This window comes from Ischnura elegans, chromosome 9 (genome assembly GCF_921293095.1).
Source record: "Ischnura elegans chromosome 9, ioIscEleg1.1, whole genome shotgun sequence".
NCBI lineage: Eukaryota > Metazoa > Arthropoda > Insecta > Odonata > Coenagrionidae > Ischnura > Ischnura elegans.
This window is the reverse complement of record NC_060254.1, coordinates 107,471,727-107,492,489: the sequence shown is the minus strand read 5'-3', so window position 1 is coordinate 107,492,489 and position 20,763 is coordinate 107,471,727. Positions and strand designations below refer to the sequence as shown.

The 20,763-nt window shown below is 38.7% G+C and overlaps 1 protein-coding gene across 1 annotated transcript in view; it reads left to right on the top strand.

Annotated features, from left to right (window-relative positions):
- Positions 1–20,763, top strand: part of LOC124165207 (thrombospondin type-1 domain-containing protein 7A-like) — a 1,035,737-nt gene that overhangs the window by 878,876 nt on the left and 136,098 nt on the right. Inside the window, exons 9-15 of the mRNA XM_046542486.1 lie at positions 5,537–5,722; positions 10,422–10,568; positions 12,519–12,883; positions 13,340–13,523; positions 14,093–14,223; positions 16,840–17,028; positions 19,475–19,599. Of these exons, the coding sequence (XP_046398442.1) occupies positions 5,537–5,722; positions 10,422–10,568; positions 12,519–12,883; positions 13,340–13,523; positions 14,093–14,223; positions 16,840–17,028; positions 19,475–19,599 (1,327 nt within the window). The remainder of the gene's footprint in view (positions 1–5,536; positions 5,723–10,421; positions 10,569–12,518; positions 12,884–13,339; positions 13,524–14,092; positions 14,224–16,839; positions 17,029–19,474; positions 19,600–20,763) is intronic.

The window sequence follows — 20,763 nt, the reverse complement described above, 5'->3', positions numbered from 1 at the left end:
TGAAAGTCGTTCTATAATTTTTTGTTCCAAAATAAGTGAAACAAGTTAACGATAAAATTTTTACTGAATGAACTGACTCATTATTTTTTACTCAGTTAAAGAGTAGGCTGCTTCCTTAGGTCAGTTTTCTTAATTCTTAGGTCACTCTTAATTCAGTGTATTTAGAATTGGACAACAGCTTTCCAATTGCTAATGATGATCAAAGCTAGAAATAACTTTAAAATATCCTCTCCTAATACTTATAAATTGAAATAAATACGTCGATATCATTAAAGAATTGATGATTGTGCTCAGTTGTCACCTTTATCTCCGTCTCTCATTTGTTGCTACCCACATCACGAGAGAGTAAGGATGCATTCATTTTCTTTCAATTGAATACTAAGTCGCTGTATAAAATTCCTTTTCGTACTGTAAAAATTCCACAGCCATTTCTAATTCAAATTTTATGCTTGCTCACAAAAATTCAATACATATCCTTGAAACAGATAAATATTGTGCGTAGAGGAAATTAAATGAATTGTTCTCGACACATTTATCTAACGATAATATGTGATTATTATTTCCAATTTCTTTTCTTCCTTTGTCAGTGTTGCTCTTCATCTCCCTTCGTATTCGTTTCAAATGTTTTTAATCGGCACTCGATCAAAAGATTTTTTGAGAGGCTAAGATTATTTAATACATCGAGTTTCCCATAAGATTACATTGTTTAGGGATGAACCGGAGTCGAGATGATTGAGCCCATCCGTGGCAAAGCAGCTTCAAGAATTCATGATTCATTTGACTTTGATAAGAACTTTCAGACTGATGGGAAAGTCGGTTGGGTAGGAAATGACATTCATTTTTCTCAATAGAGTCAAAGGCTTATCCTATAGGGAAAATCTTTAATCTTCCTGGAAACGCCATAGTGTGAGCTGCAGCCGATAAACCGCGTTCTTCTATCACTTCATGATGCAATGAGCTGTGGAGAAGCTTGGTATGAATGCACCCGAAAATAAAAATATATTATCGGTCTCTGGTGATACCTCTCTCTTCATCCGAATTCGATATCGGTGATATAAGTTCCAAAGGAATATTTGATTGAATGACGTCACTTCGTCGCTTCGAAGTCGCCGCCCGTCACAATCTAACATTGGAGTTTATCCTTTTATCGACGGCATCCAGTGATTTATCTTCCACTTATGAGTGCTCTTTCTTTATTTCTCTATGCACATACAAGGTCTGTCTCTTTATTCCTAAACTGTCCGTCAAATGATCAACATTTTTTGTGACATGAAATGAAGGCAGTTGACCTCTTCGTGATATTTATGCCCTATACTTGGATGATGGATGAAACATCGTAAGTTTTACCTTGGATGATCTCCAAGACGGAAATTTCAATTGAATGTAATCTTTTGGATCTTTGGAAGTCCACATATTTTTTTTAATCCCTGATTTGTCATTCATTCTGTTTTGTCTGCCTTTCGTGCCGGAGAAAATATTCTTTCCTCAAGTCTCCATACATGTATATGTGTGTTGATTTAATTTGCGCTGTTGAATCTAACGTTACTTTGATAAGCACTAGTGAATATCACCCACAACGAGTTGACTCAGCGTTCTATACGGATTGAAAAATTTTCATCCGTTCACACTCGGGATTATGTCACAGGTTCAATGCTTTTAAAGGACTAAATAATTGACGGATGTCTTTTTTTGTGATTTAAGTTCGTAATAATATAATTAAGAGATGCGTGAAACATAATTATGCTTGTCGTACTAGTTGAAAATTGTGATGTCTCGATAGTGATAGCAAAATTATGTTTCAATCATAATTTCTGAGATTATTAACACCTATTCGTTCAGGCATGGCATACCCGTAATTTATACTGCAAATCAACATGATCGATTTTTGTGTCAACAATTCGTTTTAAAAGCCGAACGTGGTTCCTCCATCTCCTTCGCAATATTATCCTACTATGCTGCCCAGTATATATTTCCTTCCTATTTAGTTTATATCTAGTACCTATCAGGTTATAATCTTCAGCCAAACGTGCCTATATCCTATTATCCTAGATATTTATTTTTATGCCCTATCTTTATCTGGATGTATTGCTAGGAAGAAGAGAAGATAGTAAATTCTGTAAAATATTTGTCGCTACAAAATTGGGCAAATCTTCGGAGAAAATGCTAATCCATTATAGGTACTAAGGCAAAGGATATTTTTAAAGTATTTCTGTGAGAGTACCAAACTTGTAAAATGCCTAAAGTGATGAATGTATTGCAATGGCGCATTACTTCGGTGGGTGCTTAAAATGTGAAAGCAGCATCATGACTGAAATGAAGGCTAATGCCGCTCCAATTTTGATTCCGCAGTCCGTCAATTCAAATGACTTGTCGCTTCGAATGCAAACGATTGATTAATTCTCTCCTGTTCAATTGCGAGGGAATTATATCCGCTGTTGTAATAAAAGAGGACTGCTCTCAGCAGATTGAAAATATTCCCCCAGGAGTAACGAGCTCTCATTCCGCTTCTATCTGGATCGTTTGAAAAAGAATAAAGACGTCAAACAAGTACATTAAGTTCCCATCATCTTTTCTCCCTTCTTGAGCTTTCACTTAGTTTAAATGACGTCACATTGCAGCATCCACTCGTACCATAGTTTCCGCCAGTGGTGGCTGGTGGTAATTTATCCAGGGTGTGCATTAGATCAGATACAGGATGATTAATTTACACTATGTCAATTATAATCCATGAGCATCATTTCGTCGTAACAGAATACATAGCATGCAAGATGCACCACTGGTACATTCTATCCTGAAAACTGCATGAACAGAAATAATATAACCATGTTAATGAAAACATTTATTCTAACCACACCTTTACAAGTGACGGTAGGTGAAATTCATTCTCCTTTCCTTCTTCCGAGCGAACTTCTCTATTACCTTTTCATGAAACCTTCGATACCATCCTGGAAATTTTTACAATTGACAACATCGCTAAAGTAGTTTGCCTGTCCTCGTCCATCTGGCTACGTTTAAGGCGTTTTAGGGTTGAAAAAATCCTCTCTGCTTCACTGGTTGTCATCGGAATTGTCGCAAGAATTTTCAGTAGTTTAGTTGTTTCACTGAATTTGTTTTGAATGTGGTTGTCAATGATGAATCCTAGTAGGGCAACGACACTGGAAACTTTTCGTAAGTCCTCGTGCATGTTGATTATTTCAAGCTCAGTTTTCAAGCTCAATTTTCAATTGACCCATTGGTTTCAAAGTTAGTAGAGATTTGCGATGTTTTAAACAAATCCGCCAATTTCTGTGGTATAAGCTATTTGTTTTTTAAAACCTGTTAATAATAGATCTGGCTTTCATGTATCAAAATTCAAAGTTATTGGAAAAAAAACTACGAGAATACCAAACGATCAAAGCTGGGCAACTTGATCTTACGCGCAAAAAACGGGCATTTTTTTAGAAAAATAAAGGACAGGAAATACTGTGGCGCGAAAAATTTGTTTAAGTAAATGAACCAACGTAGAAATAAATTCTCTATCATATGCTTTTTGTTGCATTGAAATTGATTGCCTCGTTTGGACGGTAGAGCTCCTCAAACTCGGGTGTCTTGCTGTTTTTTACAGACAATAGGATCCTGGGCGCAGGTGGTGTAGGCGGCAGCTACACTACCTGCGAGTCACTCACCAAACATGCGCGTGCGCACTCGCGTCGTTTCCAGTCTGCTCCTAACACCCATTCCATGTCCCCTGCTTACCTCGTCCCGCCCGAGCACCCTCAAGCCATCGCATAGACCGAAAATGCGTCCGGCGCGATGCCACGGGATCGCACACTTGCAGAGCGGAGAATTCGTCAAGGAGATGTAGCGTTCCGAGCTTCATATCACATCCATAAGTAGACAGGATTTTTATCCTTCTCGATGTAAAGGAATAGTTATCTTTTATAATTCATTCATCTTTTGGTGTGCACTTGCTATCATCTTGCTATATGCACGCGCCGCCGATGGTTTCCGCCACTCTCAAACGAAGCAATTTTTTGTACTGCATACGTGGTCTCTTCACGACTCTTTAAGACCTGAAGATATGACCATGTTTCCTGTTGCGCTGGTGTATTTTACTCCCGTTGTTGATTTGTTCAGAGCATCACGAATTTATCATGCGCGTTTTATTGTTGCGGTGATAGGAAAACATTTTTATCGATATATTATTACATCTCGAAGAATCGATTAGTGAACAACTCAAATTGAACGAGCTGGTGCTGACTTTTACCACAAACTTGATTGCCAAAAGTCAAGAAATACTAATATTTTAGTTATATTTTACATATTCTACATTTTTCTGTATTTTTTATACATCTATTCACTTCCAAAAAAGCACTTGAAAGTATTTTCCAAGCATTCCTTGGACTCATTTTAACATACATTGGCAGAAACCATGAATTGTTTAATGCTGTATCTTTTATAATTATTTCCTTAACCATGATCAGCTTCCTCCTTGGGTGAAAATATATTGACTGTTCCTCAACTGATGTTGGAAGCATTGTTTAAACGCTGCATCCTTGATTTTCGTCCAGATAAAAATTGCATTTAGAGCCTGCAACCCTCACTGCAATACACCTCGCCGTAACAAGGTTTTCGCCTTCGAATGCTTGTCATTGCATTGTTTATACATCCCCAAAGGTATGCCAGGGTATTTTTGGTTCATTATTTGGGCTTGATATTGAAATATTCTTGAGCATTTTCCTTGACATGAATGATTCATTAAGCGCCCCATTTATTCGTGGCAAGTAAGTACACAACCTAATGTTGGTACTTACAAAAGTGTCTTGGAAGATGCATCAAACCACGCATTGCATGAAAGCTTGCGGAAATAGGTAGGGACCTAAGTGCAAGCTCACGAAATAGCAGGAATAGCAACCCATTTGGTAAAAAATTCACTTAGAGGATTGCAATATCGTTCCCCCACCCCACCAACCCTGTGAAGCGGACGCTTAAGGAGACGAAACACTTTCGATTGGCCTATCGTCTTCGATGACGTAGATGACTCCTTTAAAATTTTAAACTTTTTTATGATTTTTAAATTTTCAGTGTTGTTAATAAAGTAGACTTCGGTCAACTTGTATTATTATCTCAAATTTACCTCGAGTATTTCCTCAGGTGTAAGTGTTTTATGATTGAGAGTGTACCAAATGTTGGCATAGATCTCAGCGGAATAACTTAAAAATTTAAAGGTGATAGCGTAAAATATGATGTAAATCTTTCCCGGTGAATTATTTTCACGAAATCTTCTCGGGATTTTCCATTTTCAAGTTCAATGCGGCGACATCGTCACCGAGGTGAATCAATTCGATTGAATTCAGTCAAAACTCCAAATTCATTCTCCCTGTTGACGATGGACTAGTCGTCCATTAAAAGGCGTGTGATTTAAAGTGGTAAAAATTCCGAGAAGATTTTATGTGACGATGTAAGTTTGACATGGCTAATAGGTCACCAATTAAAACGCGGCCGTGTGAGATGTCTCGTCGATATGTGTGTGATGATGCTGTCGTTTCGTTGGCAGGAGGCCGACGACTCCCCCACCGTCGAGGGCGTCCAGGTGCGCACTGTGGAGTGTGTGTTGGGCCGGCGTCGCCGAGTGGACGACGAGAACTGTTACGGCGTCGCGAGGCGTCCCAGCGTTGAGAGGCAGTGCCGCACCGCGGCGCCAGCATCGATGCTCGCCCTCAGAAACAAGAGGGACTGCCAGGTAAGTTGTAATTCCTTCAAGTCTCTAAAGAGCTTGCCTATACTATAATATGTCCTATTTTCATGAAAATATATTCCCTACCAAATCTATTGACGGCTAACAAAAATATGCCATTAACGCTATATTTTCTGGAAATTGCATTGAAAGAAACGCTTGCTTAAAATAATTTATACAGAACGAAACCTTGATTACTTACTTAAGGATGCAGCCTTAGGCACACGATAAATATAACTTGTTTAATGAATGATAAAAGCCACGTAACTTCAGTTTTATAAGAATTGCGTTAAAATCGGCTCCAATCACTTGATATACTATTACCTTAAAAATTTAAGGATTTTTACGCATTATCGATGTAACACTTTTATTTTTATGGATTATTCTTAAGAGATCTATGTGGTTCGGACTTATTTATTGTGATATCTGTATATTTTGAATTTTTCAATTCGGTATCTCTATTTAAAAACGAGTCATACGTAAGCAAAAAGACGATTTGTGGACGGTCGAGCCGCAGTGATATGTCTTCGAAATGTTTCGCAGTGAGACAGAGCACAAATCTGAATTTTTCAAAATTGAAAATCAAAGTGAAAAATATAACTTTAATAATAATCAAATATCTACGTACCGCCGCATGAGTTGTCTTTGTTGTTCCTATTGCCATATGCGGATGGCCCTATTTACAACAAAAGACGATTAATAACATTGAATTATGAATTTTAGATGATTATTTAAAATTTAACTTTAATTTTTTTTAGTCAAATGATTAAGTAAACGTATATGAAAGCAATAAAACCTATTTCAAGTGGACATCTTTGAATGAAAATGTTGAGGCTGCTCAGGAAGGTGGTTCCCAAACGGAGACGAATTTCATTTATTTCACAAATAGGTTGCATAACTAGGCAAGTATTCATAAAAGGAAACCCTTGATCGAATGTCAAATCTAAATGTTTTTATCGCGTGCTATTTTCCAATTTTGGAAGAGGTGAGTCTGAGAGATGGAATTGGTTTCAAGTAGTTCTGCTTGAAAGCTTCGACTAATCATTTATTTGAATGGCACTTTCAAGTTTAATGGAGTAGATACCTCAGGTAGGTGAACTCCTACAGTGAGCAAATCATTTGCTGCCAAAGGACGCCAAAATAACGAGATTAAAAGTGACGTTTATTTGTCGGGGCGTTTTCATACGATCCGAATGGAGAAGTTTCTCTGAGGGACATTCGTGAACGGAAAACAACATTAATTAGTCTCTTTTGTCATAATTTTTTTCTTGCTGTTTGGTTTATCGGTTATTTACACAGCCGTAATATGTATTCATGTTGAAGTCGCTGAGTGGAGTAAAATTAAATTCATATAGAAATTATTTTTACTCTAATATCTAGAAATGAAACGGTTTATCAGAATTCGTAGGTTTTTTAACTACGTTCTCTACTTGTTGCATTTGACATTTTTATGTTATTTACGAAGCATCACCGACGTCATGGCAAAATTATCAGTGCTAGAACGAACTTTCCTAAACCTTTTTTAGAAGTGAAATATTACTCTGTCTCTGTTTTTATTTCAAGTTATAATTTAAATTTTATTGCAAAATCTTTTGTTTTCGTTTCGAATTTATGTATTAGAAATTTGGAGGCACCAAAATTGATAAAAGCGTTATTTGACTATCATTTATTTCTCGTGTGTATACCAGTGGGGGAACGGCGTTCCGGGACCATGACACGACTGCGAAGTATTTAAATTTTTGGGAATGAAGTTTTGTTGGAATGAAGTATTGGTTAAATGGGGAAATAAGCCTTAGCATTTAAGGTTGCACTTAGTTCACTGTACTTGAAAATGTTTTTGAAAGTCCATCTCGTCATGTGGTGAGAAACTTTATGCTAATTCTGAGTCTCTAAAGCAACGGAATTTTTTCAACACTCTAATGATAAAATTGTCATGACGTCGAGGTCCGACTTTCATTAGTTAAGGGTTTTTATGTTTTTTCAAGAAAATGACTGTTAATTTTAAATTTTAAGGCCTTGAATTTTTCTCATCCATTTAGTCTGTAAAGGAGGTTGTCTATTAAGAATACACTATATGCGTAAAAATTGCCTTTCTAGCCGGTAATTTAGAGATGTATTATGGCTGACTATTACTTATTTGACAGATATTTACAGTAAAATGATTACTTCCTTGCCACATAGTTATTGCTGGATTTAAGTCGGAAAGAAAGTAATCATTTATTTTATGCCGCGAATACGCGTTTCATATCTCACGTCAGATTTAACAAATGATTAAATGAGAGCGTAATTATTTAAGTAATTATGATAGTGTAATTAATAAAATAATTACACTCTCATTTGATCTATTGTTAAAGTAATTGTTTCCATTTGTTTCTTATGTTTACTCGTATTTCTCTAGCGGTACGACAGATTCTCGTTTACAAAAGCGTTCCGCCCTTTTCACGTTAATTGTGTCATCTCGCTGAATTTAATTTAAATGGACATTTAAAGCGCAATGCGTAGTTTTTGTGTATTTTTTTGTTAACTGGGGCAGAAAGCTCTCGCGTTTCAATTCAAAGGAAAAAATGAACAATTAAACGCATTTGCTCGTGATGTGATCCACCGCTTCGAATGGAGTGGGTTAGAATATCAGGAGGGAGAACGCAATGCACAGTTGTTGGGCAATTGTTTTCATGCGCTGCTTTGGGCATTAATCCGCAATTCAGTCATAAAAATAGTGACATAACCAGAATTAAAGTACTGCCCGTACATGTGGAAACACCACTACGCAGTTAACAAGTAGTATTTTGAGGATTAAGCTTAGACTTAAATGATAATGCATGAGGTATTGGCAGAATTGAATGTGATACCCAAAATGAAAACGAGAATTCCAAATCATTCAGCAGTCTCCATCCATGTTGCATTATCATCCAGAGGTTAAATTACAGTCTTCAAATTGATTTATAGTGGAATGTTACTTATCTACACAATGTTTCAAGATTTAATTCTCTTGGAAAGGCCAAAATATGTTTATTTTTGTTTTAAAATTCTATGCACCTTGATGAAATTATACATGTATCCATTATTACGTATTATACGAAGCAATAAATCATTGTGATAGTTTCCTTAGGCTGAAAGTTTGGAGCCTGAATCGTATTTCCTTAGCGAATTAAACTTGACTCTTATCTTATTTTGATCAATCATCCGTGATAACACGGTTTAACATGACAATAAGGTCTCAATATCACTTAAAATTAATTTAGTGGCTGCTATTTCGCAAGAGATAATTAGTAACGGATAGCTGGTGTCACCAAAACAAGGTAATTACATTAATCAGTATATTTGTCAAAAGAGCTTTGTACAGAGGTGTATTCAATGCAAAATCCTGTTTAATGAATCAAATAAATCATGCCATTGTTAAATGTTGTAAAATAGACCACAGGAGAAAAAAAGTGCAGTTCCTAATTTGAAAACTCTACAAACAGAATTAGCAATTTCTTTATATAATCCTTTACAGTTTGGCTACGGTCCCATTATACAAAATAAACCTGATAAAAAAAATATATATATATCTATATGAAGTTATATTTAACAGTTTATTAATTAAATTAGCCATTTTAAGTGAATTAGGAAGTGTTTGATATGAAAATTTTTCTAAATAAAAGAAGAAGCAGCTGGCTTACATTTTAGTGCATTTAATTCATTGAATTTAGTGAAGTAGAGGTCTAAATACATAATCTTTAAACCTTTAGGTTACAGAGCCGAGATGCATTACATGAAGAATATACAGTAAATGTATACCTTGAATTTGTGGCGAAACAAATTTTTAGTAATCTTTTTTGTTAACTATTACTATAGCATTCTACCAATTAAGGTAGGTTTCCATGGAGTACTAAAGAAATGATCTGGGAGTCTCCCTTTCCTTCCAGCAATGCCTTCTTTAATTCACTGTAAGGCCTATTTCCTTTCAATCTATCTAAAAATCCTATTCTTTTCCTTCCCCTCCCTCGTTTCCCTAACATTCTACCCTCTAACACCATTTTCAACAACCCCTCCCCGCTAAGTATTCACTCTTTCCATACCTTCTGTCTCCTCCGTATCTCATCCAAAAGCTGCCTCTCCTCACCCACCATATCCAGCACTTCGTCGTTCCTTTTCCTCTCCGTCCATTTCACCCTCTCCATTCTTCTCCATACCCACATTTCGAATGCCTCCGATCTCCTCTCGTCTTCTTTCCTCAGTGTCCACGTTTCCGCACCGTAGAGAGCTACACTACAGATCAAACTCTTCACTAACCTTTTCTTTAAACTGTTACATAACGATCCACTCAGAAGCTCCTTAATGTTCATGAACGCCTCCTTTGCCAATGCAATTCTCTTCCTAATGTCCTTACTACTGTATCCGTTTTCCTCTAACGTACTGCCTAAATAGTTGAACTGCTCAACCAGCTCAAGTTTTTCACCACCCACCTTTATCTTGAGTCTCACATTCCTCGCTCGGGATGCTTTGCAAAACCGCATAACCTTAGTCTTCTTGTGATTAATCCACATCCCATACTCCTCGCAACGCTCGTCTAACGCATCCATTAGAGCCTGAAGCCCCCTCGCTGACTGGCTAATCAACGCCTGATCATCCTTGTTGTTAATACTCTTTTATATCTTCTCTATCACATTTAGAAGTATGTCAAAATGTTCCTTGTGTTGAGAATGCCGTGTCGCCATTTCAGGTGAGCGATTGGGGCGGTTGGAGTGGGTGCATAGCGCCTTGCAAGTCTCCGCCGGGGGCGACGGCAGAGCCGGACGTGGTCAACGTGGAGAGCAGGGTTCGGCGAGTCGTACTCTCTCCGAGAAACGGAGGGAAACCCTGCCCCTCGGTGAGTGAACCAACGACCATTCCCACGATAAAACGGTCGCTATTGTGCGGCTCACAGCTCAACTCAACTCGCCCAAATATGGGTAATATTTGGACCGTTTCAGTCTGCGATCATAACATGTCTCATCGATACGCGCAATTATTCTTCCTTCTATATCATGTTTCTGTTAAATTAGGTATTTTTGATAAGAATGCAATGCTATACTTAGTGTATGACAATTTTAATTCAATTCGTTGCTGTCTTTATAACAAAAATTAATTAAAGTTCACCTCAAGACGTAATTTAATGGAATTGTGATTTTTTTCTATTAGTCATTACGGTCATCACCGTTGTGAACCCAGGGTGCAGGAGATTGAAGGTTCTTTTCAAAGATATTAAAACAACTTAATCCTACCTGTAGCATTTTTCATATTTAAAATGAAGCGGCAGTTCATTTAAATCAATTATGCTATCCTACATCTTGGTTGCGGGTATGTATAGCTGTAGGTATTGGGTTGTTGTTGGGTGGGGATACTCTCTCAGGACTTATTTAAGTTTTCTACCCGAAGTTTCGTGATCGATACTGCTCGTCAATTAATCCCGCCAGCGAAGGAGTTTCGTTGACACCAGATAATTGGATACGTGGATAAGTGGATACGTGGAGTTTTCAAAAACGTTACGGATACTTACGTTACTGCTCACATTATCAAATAAAGCATGTTAGTGCAATCCGCGTGAGGCTCTGAGGCAATGATTGAGAATTCAATGCTTAACCAGTCTTTTTGTTTTTTTTAATGACGTATTTTTTATTTAAATGGTATGCACTAGCATTAGATATATTCAAGTTATGCAGAATTAACCCTTGTCAATATTTTCCTCTATAGAATGCACGTAAATGATCGTAAACAAAATTAAAACGTTATCGCCATCGCAAATTATGAAAGCAAAATCATTTATACCAACCTATCTTTTATGTAAGGCCTTTTTAAGAATCTTTCAATGGCAAATGTGTATTGGTGTAAACAAAAGAGGAACGACAGACCGTGCGATGGATTACGAAACACTTAGTAAATTCTATCAAACCAAATTTGCATAACAATGTAGAGCTTGATAATTTTTACCAAACAAGCTAGCACCTTCGTAAAATTAATCATAACTTCGATGAAAGTTACCAAAAACTCGTCGAATCGTATTGAATTAATTCAGTTATTTTTACCAAGCTCTTTCGTACAATTGATCAAATTATGGGATATCAAAATTTCTGATGAAATATATCAAGAGCGTTTGGTAAAATAAATCAAGTGCTTATTGTTAGTAATTTACATCAAAGTTTAAGTATATTTAATAAAAATACTACCTATCACACCAGTTTCATAGTTTTAATCAAATCTTTTTTTTCCGTGTACCAGTAGCATGAAAAATGTATCCCCCAGAAAATAGTGAGGTAAAAATTTTATGTTTAAGATAAGGGAAAATGTTGCTAATTATTTACTCTACACTCCCTGTAAATTTCAATACAATCGCTTAAGTTTAAATGAAGTAATTCCTCAATAGAAATGACCCATCGAACAGTAATGATGCATATTCTTGCGCCCACGTATAAAAATATCTTTTTGAACTACAGGTATTTATCCATCGTAGTTTTGCAAATTTGCCGTGACGTCCGCAGACATGAATAGGTTGCCATTCCTAGATTTTGTGAAAATGGGTTCTACCCTAGATGAACCACAAGGGCCTAATGCCAAGCAGCATCAGCTCCCTCCATGGTTAAATCAATGAACCTGGTTATTGAACCAAATATTTAATCAATAAACCTGGTTAATAATATTATTATATTATTGGTTATATAATATTATTGTATAACCAATAAATAACCTCCATGGTCATTATTATTTGGAGGTTGGCGCAGTTATCTGTTTGTCCATAGGTCCGTTTTCCTCTATCAGTGACTGTGTTTCCTTTGGTTTGCAGCTGGTTGAGACGAGGCCGTGTCCGTCCATCGGCCTGGACTGCCCCCAAAGCACGCCCCCACCACCTCCTCCTTCCACGTCTGTGGCTCCTTCACCGAGCTCTTCTCCGCCGCCGCTAGAGGACGCGGTGGTTGCGGAGGAGACGGCGCTGGCGGACGAGGCTCCGTCCCCCGGCGAGTACCGCCTTCGCGTGGGCCAGTGGCGCCGCTGCGAGGCGGCCGCGTCCCTCGTCTCCGCGGACCAGAGTCCCCGCTCCTCCGTGGAGGACGACGGCGACGAAGTGAGCCTGACCGTGGAGCCGCAAGTGGGCTTCCAGACGAGGGAGGTCTCCTGCAGGGACTCGCACGGTGCCATCGTGCAAGTCGGGTGAGTGACGAAATGCCATCTTGACGAGATTTCCGCTAATTTCTTCTCAATTTCAGAAAAGAAATTCTCTCATTACGACGAATTTCAGTAGAAATCCTCTTAACAACTGACTCGACTCTCTTACGTAACGACTCGACTCGACTCTTTGTAAAGTTAGCGCAAAGGTCATTGGCGATCTATAATAATAATATCTGACGAATATTTCTCGAGTTTACAGCCAGGTTAATGCTTTTATTCGACCCGACGTTTCGGAAGACGACTTGTCTCCCATCCTTAAGGCTGTGTTACTTTAAGGAAGTCCATTTTCACACTAGAAATATTCGTCAGAAGTATTCGCCAGGAAAATTTTAAATCGTTTATAATAATAATATTTTCTTTAATGCAATGTGTTCATTTATATATTTCTCTATTTACGTGACTAAGCATTGATTGTAGCCTCTTTCTTTCACTAAATAGGTTATGCATCGGACGTAAGCAGGCCCGAATATCACAGAATTCAATCCACAAAATGTCTACCCACGGAAACCCATCGCTGCCTCCGGATGTGAGGCCATGCGTTGTCCCCCAGGACTGTGTCGTCAGCCAATGGTCGCCATGGGAACGAGTCCGCGAGGGATGCTACGTTGGACCCACTGAAAAGGTACTCTTGTCCTTCCTTGTGAGCTGTTGATTGGATAATTTTTTATTATAATATACATCCTACTTGCGCAATGGAAAATTTATTTTAGGAATAATATTTTTTGTCAAAAGCAATAATTTTAGTTATTTAACAATGGGGCTTTATTTATAAAAAATAGCTTTGAATGTGCGGTTACTCAACATGTACAGTAAATCATTTTTTTAAATAAATAAGCGCGAAAATTTAGGGAGTAACTATTCAAATTTTTCTATTATATTCACCTGTTAAAATTTAGTTGATACATCCACACAAGTCTTGTCCCATTACGTTTGCAAACATTCAAGCAAGTGTTGATGAACTCGAATGAGTAATTTACCTGCAAACAGTCTTTACAAAGAATAATAGAGGAAAGTCATTTTATAATTAACAAATTAGGTATCATAACGGATGCTAAGGCTTTGGCTCTTCATTTTCAAAATGTGACTTGAAACCTGGGGACCCGTAATTGTATTTGTATTCATCATGGCATATCTAGTCCTCTATCTTGAGTCTGCAAACAATACTGAATAAATTTTTCCAAATATTTTCAGGCCAAACCGGAAATCCATTTGCGCAAGCGGGAGCTGGTGCAGATGCAGCATGGAGAAGGCCTGCCTTGCCCACACTTGGTCGAAATTCGAAGGATCACCGAAAGGGAATCTCTGCAGTTGTGCTCCGAAAAGTAAGAACTACGCTCCTTGAAAATCTAGCTATTAACTAAAGAAAATATTGACTGCATGTCGGTGGTCTTTTTTTTTTAGCCCCCGCAAAAACTTGAGGCGTCGTGCGGTATGCGATCTTGGGACGGGAAGAGTCGTCAAATATTATAATCTATATAATATACATATGTATGAAGCCCGGCTCGTCAGAAGAGTGGATGAGTAGCACCAGTGGGGTAATGTTTACGAGTGTCCTTGCCATGTTCAAAGTTTTGTTAACACTAGCATGTCCGACCAATCCCTACACCCTATTATGCCTCTAGCGCGTCCATTTGACCCAATATCACCATTGTTGCATATTTAACTCATAATACTTGATTCTTTCCCATTTTATTTATTAATACTGTTTGTAAAGCATTTGGGAGGGTAGTAGAAAATTTAATTAGACGAAAAATATTAAAAACGCAGTTGTTCAGCAATTTCTATGGTGTTATGGGAAACTAGCTTCCACAAATTTGTGAATACCTATCGCTTTTCCTCTGATGGGTTTGGGAGATACAATGAATTTCAATGGTGTCAGGTTAAAAAAAATTACAATAAAGTTTTGACAAAAAATCAGTGTAAAACTCACCGTTATATTGAATACAAAGGAAAAGTAGAATGGCTTCAAATAGATTTGATAGTCTGGGTCAAAATGAGCCATCCGGGCATGGCAGGTATAGGTGATGAGAAAAAATAATAATGTCAGACCTAAATTTTGCACAGAGGAGAACCAAACGAAATAATTAAAAGTCATGAAATATGAGTCTAAAATTTTTCTTCCTTTCACAATAATCAACATAAATATTCTCTTTTGGATTGTCAAATTGACCCAGCCCAGGGCATTCTAGTGTTAATACCTTCAATGAATTCTAATGCTCCCAGCTATTCGCTGCAGTGGTCCGTGGAGGATAGAAGTGCGCTGTTCCTTTCTAGGTGGAGTTGGAGATAATAGGACGATTGAGGTGCCAAGGTGCTCCGAGGTGGTTGAGTTGAATTTTCCTCTGTGGGCCGGAATTCCGAGTCTTCGCCAAGAGCTTTGCTGGCCATGAGATCACTCCTTTCCCATTTGAAGGAAACCGCTGAGATTACCACGAGGGAAGGAAGGGACGGGTGGAGAGAAACCCGGCGTCGGCATTAGCACGCTATTAATGAGAGATTCCGAGGGGCCCGACCATTGTTTTCAAGTCTTGACAAAGATGGCAAACTTGTCACCGAAAATATTGCCAAAGTGAACACGTTAAATTCCCACTTCGAAAGTGTATACACTACTGACGATACTGAATTTAATTTAGCCATCCCATGTGCTGAGGAACCGATGGAAAAAATCTCTATACAACGCGATGGGATAACTAAACAACTCAATCGATAAATAATAGCAAATCTCCGAGTCCGGAGGGAATACCCGTGCGTGTCCTCAAGAGGTTAGCTCTACACATCGCACCTTACTTAGAGATAATATTCAAGAAGTTACTATCTGAAAGAAAGTTACCACTAGACTGCAAAATTGCAAGCGTTACACCGATATTCAAAAAGGGAAACAGACATGACCAAGGAAATTTCTTTAAAATCGATTATAGGCAAGATACTTGAGCATATTGTCGTTAGCAATATCATGACTTTCTTGGACAGTCGTAACTTCCTTCATGGCAGTCAGCACGGATTCCGAAAAAGTAGATAATGCGAAACTCAGCTCGCGCTCTTTCTTCACGAGGTTCTCAAATCCGGGGAATCGAAAGGATAAGTTGGTGCATTATTCCTAGATTTAAAGAAAGCTTTCGACACACTACCTCACAATAAACTTTTGTGCAAATTACAGTCATACGGATTAGGCAAAACAGTGGTAGGTAAACTGGTCTCGCCCTTGTCTTCAGTTGCAGTATTCAGTCCTAACTAATGCTGTATGTGCGCAGAATATGGAGCAGAGTAAAAGATACAGTGTCCGGCGTGATACGGTGGAAATCTTTGATATTCAGCTTATTAAAAACACTTGTCTGTTTCCACACACTTTTATTTACACCTACCATAGTTTCGGCAACTTGTCAACACCTTGATAATGGCACAAGTTGCCGAAAACACGGTCGGTGAAAATAAAAGAGTGTGGAAACAGACAAGTGTTTTTAATAAGCTGAATATGGTGCAGAGGGTTAAGCGAGGATTTGACGGAGAATCGACTATTCGAGTCCTAACGATGTCTGCTGCTCAACGCCATAAACGTAATTTAGGGATGTCATCGGATCGAAGTCCTCTTCACCAGGGGTGCAGCTAGGAATTAAGTCTAGGGGGGGTTTTATAGGCAAAACTTGATACCGGGGAGTCTGGGGGTGTGGCATACCCGCCCGGGTAAGCGGGAGGTGTGGAGGTGGGAAATATTTAAGAAAAATGGTTCAAAATAGTGAGTTTTACGGCTTTATCAGGGATATTTTATTAATCTTTTCACTTTTCTATGAGTATTATTAATTCAATTTAGTAAAATACATTAAAATTTAAAATTTCTCTGCTCTGGGGGGGTTTTATCCCCCAAAAACCCCCCTCGCTGCGCCACTGCTCTTCACAGCTTCATCGGGTGAATTTGAATGGGTTTTTGTTTTGGTTCGCAGGTACCGTTGGCTGCCGTCCAAGTGGAGCTCGTGCGTGGTGAACACGGAGGGCGGGGGAGTGGGCCTGGCCGAGGTCGGGTGCGGCGGTGGCATCCAGCTGAGGAACCTCACGTGCGTCTCCCGCGACGGAGACAAACCCGTCACCGAAGACCTCTGCTCATCCCTCGAACCACTGCCCACCGTGCAAAGGTGAGCAAATCGATACACTCCTCATTCTTACGAAATACGGCTTTCCTATTTCTCCTCGAACAATTAATTCCATGTTTCGTCGACTGTGGCTCGCGCAGCGCAGAGGGTTGGAATGGAAAAAAAGCTTGCCAAAATTCAAAATTTCGACTTTCAAACTACAGGAATAGAAGGATCAACAACTTTGCTATTTCCACATATTAATTTATTGACACCGACCATGGTATCGTTACAGAGTAACATTATTAAGGTGGTATGACCACCTTGATACCACCTTGATAATGATACTCTGTAACGAAACCATTATCGATGTCAATAAATTACTATGTGGAAATATCAAAGTTTTTGATCCTTGTAAAAACTCTTCTCGGGATACCGCGCGGGTAACATTATATGAGAGTGCCGACGTTTCGGGTACCGACTCGCTACCCATTCCCATTTTTTAGTAGCCGTGAGTTTTTACATGTTTTTCTCCGGGAAAGTGTTGAATCTTGTTGATCCTTCTATTCCTGCGATTATGGATTCTCACCAAATTACGCCTGCTACTATTTATTATTTCAAACTACAGTTTCTCTGTTAAAACTACTGTTTCCCATTTATACTGGGTCCAAGGCATTTTTATGGACATGAGAGACCGTTAAAGTAAATAAAGTTGATTAAAAATGGTCAAATCATTTTCAGTAGGGCATATTGCCGGGTTTCCGTCCGCGTTGTCATTTTGATGGCGACGTTTCACCTACTGAGCTGTAGGCATCCTCAGGCCAGGCTGAAGTGAGGAGTGCTTCTAATGTGTCCGATATTTGTGCGATATATACGTCGTTATCAAAATGACGACTCGGAAATCTGCCCTATTGCGAACCTGAACACCGCGAAAGTATGCATCAGAAACTGGTCAAATCATTATTTTCCGTATTTTTCAAGCCACCATGCATATTCCAGCTGCTGTTAAGGCCATTCGAAAGCAGCAATGATTACTTTAGAAATATTTTTTGAAAAATGACTCAAATTGAAGGAAATCATCGATAAATTTATTTGCCTAACCTTATTTTCCTGGTGGCTATCTAATTGTTAAATGAGCCCTGTAATTTTTCCAATTTTCGCCTGAAGTTAGCAAAACCGTAAAAAACTAAGTGTAAGGAAGCAAATACGTGAATGAACTCATAAAGTACTATTTCTCCGCTACGTTTTTATAAAATGAAATCTTGCCCCCACCCCTTTTCATTGCGGATTACATTAGCGAAACATAGCAAAAGCATTGACAAAAGCGCTGACCGGTGCTTCGCTATTAAATGGTATTTTCTTAGCTATTTCCATTTCCCATTATGCTACGGCGAGAAATGCGTCAAGTACAGGATTATTATAGTGTTCTTCAGTTACAGTTACTGTCAAAAATTTGTAAACAGTCACGATTATCAGTTACAATGTTAATAAGTATCTAGTTACAGGAACAAGTATTGTTACCGTTAATTTTCGGAACCATATCGAAGAGTCACACGAGGTCTGAGCACCACAATTGGATGAGTTTGATGAAACAGTTTAAAATTATTTACCTAGTACTGTAATGAGGAATTTTACTTGCATATCGCAGCATTTAATGAGGGCTAGAAAAAAAATATCAGCCGTAATTTCCTCCCTTGCCATTTGGGCTGCGACGACAGCGCCCATTATCGTAACTTGATGAAGTTCTGCTGGTGGCGACACAATCGCCGCGACTACGGCTTTTCGAACTACGCGTTCCGATAGGTGACTGTTACTAGCAAAAGCAATGACAAAATTTCATACATTAACTACATTTTTTTAATGTTACGATTTTACGTGCAGAGTAAATGAAACGCAACCGTTGCCGCGGCTTTTGGCCAATGCGCGCCCAGCCATCTTGCAATCATAATTTTCCTCTAATCTCCTCCGATCATGTAAACAGTGGTTGCATGGATATAGCAAAATGCTGATCCCAGCATCGAAACGTTTTCATGCGGTGCCGGGAAGAATACAGTGAATCATTAGCGTCAGGAGTCGCGTGGCGCATGCGCAACAGCGATCTACAAACCCCGCCATTAATGATTGAAGTGAAAATATAAACAAAGTGACTTGGGTTGCCAGTGTTGCAATTGGGATCACCTGTTTCAATGGTAATAACATGTTTAAAGCAGTGTACCTGTTTTCGTAAATAATCGAGGAAATCTGTCTTGATCGGGACGCTTCCGTTCAAATCGATCACGAATGTATTTATTTATAGAAACCGTTTAAAATGTGTTCTTAGAGGCAATAGCATAAATCAAGATTCAGCGGGACGGAATGCTGTCTCTTCTATTACGTAGTGTCCTCTGTCATATAGTCTCCGCTACGTATTATGTAGCCTCCTCTATTATGTAGTTTCTAATCAATTTAAAGCCAGATGATTATTTCTCAGTGCCTTTTTTTTCTCATACCATTAATTAAATCCCGACAGGTGTGAGGTGGCTTGCCCGAGAGACTGTGAGATGGGTGAGTGGGGGTCTTGGGGGCCGTGCCGACCACTGCACTGCCCCCGACAAAGGGACCCGAACCACCGACCCCTGCCGCCGCCATCACAAGGTGAGTCTCTTTTCCAATTGAAGCTATTATCCACTCTATTTTATTGGAAGATGGCAGTGAAAGTGGGTGTTACATTACTCCGGGTGGGTGCGTTAAGGCCGTTTTACACGGTACACGGAATTCCGCAATCTGGCGTACGTGCGAAGGCGCAATCAAAATTGCGTCGTGTAAAGCGGTGAATTGCTAGAACAAATGCGAGAATGCGTGGACGTGAGACGGCAAAATAGCCCCTGTTCTAATTTCGTTCAGGCATTCACGCAATTCCATGCCACTTTAGAAATTAATGTAGCTCTAACCTGCGCAATTCCGTGCCCCGTGTAAAACGGCCTTTAGACCTGAAACATGAGCCTTAATAAGCGGGATGAATTCATTTTTTTTAGAGTAAAAAGGTATGACTAAGTAAAGCATGAAGTTGTTATTTGTTAAGGTAAGGGTGTTAAACGTAACTAAACTGAATAAGAACGTATAACTGATAACTTCTGGCTTTACTTTGTGAAACCTCTTCATATTGGAAATAAAGAAATGAAAACTATGTAAGTTTCACTGTTGTTTAATAATGGGCACGACCCGGATTTCGTAACTTGGTTACATCGATGTTTTTATTTCTTTATTTCCAATTTTGAATGAGAGCGAAAATCTCGTAAAGATGGTGGAACAAAATATTGCCGAGCAAAAGCTCTAAGAAAAGAAAATGAACCGTTCAGTATTTGGCTCGGGTGTGGGACACTAATTGTTCTTACCATTTTTCAGTGGCTCGGAATTTCGCTCTGGAGTATTTTAAAAGATCCCACGTACACGACTTTATTTCCTGAGTCCAGGTACAATAATGATCTTAAAAAGCCAGTAGTAATGCTAGCCTTTTCATTTACTTATTCTCTCAAAATAAATCTGACAACTTTTTCTTAACTTGCATCATTAAAATAGGGTAGTTTCCTTCATCAAAGAAAACGAAATGCATTGATTGCTATTCGTTACCCACCGTTTCATAATATACAAATTATTAGATTTTATAAATCCAAGTTTAGACGAATGACAATGGTCAATTTTAACCGAATTTGAAAAAGGCCAGATTGGCGCCCATGCGATTCTACTCCACTTGACGTCACAGGGACCTAGTTTCTATACGAGTAGATAGGAGTTTTACATCGTCTGAGATTACCAATG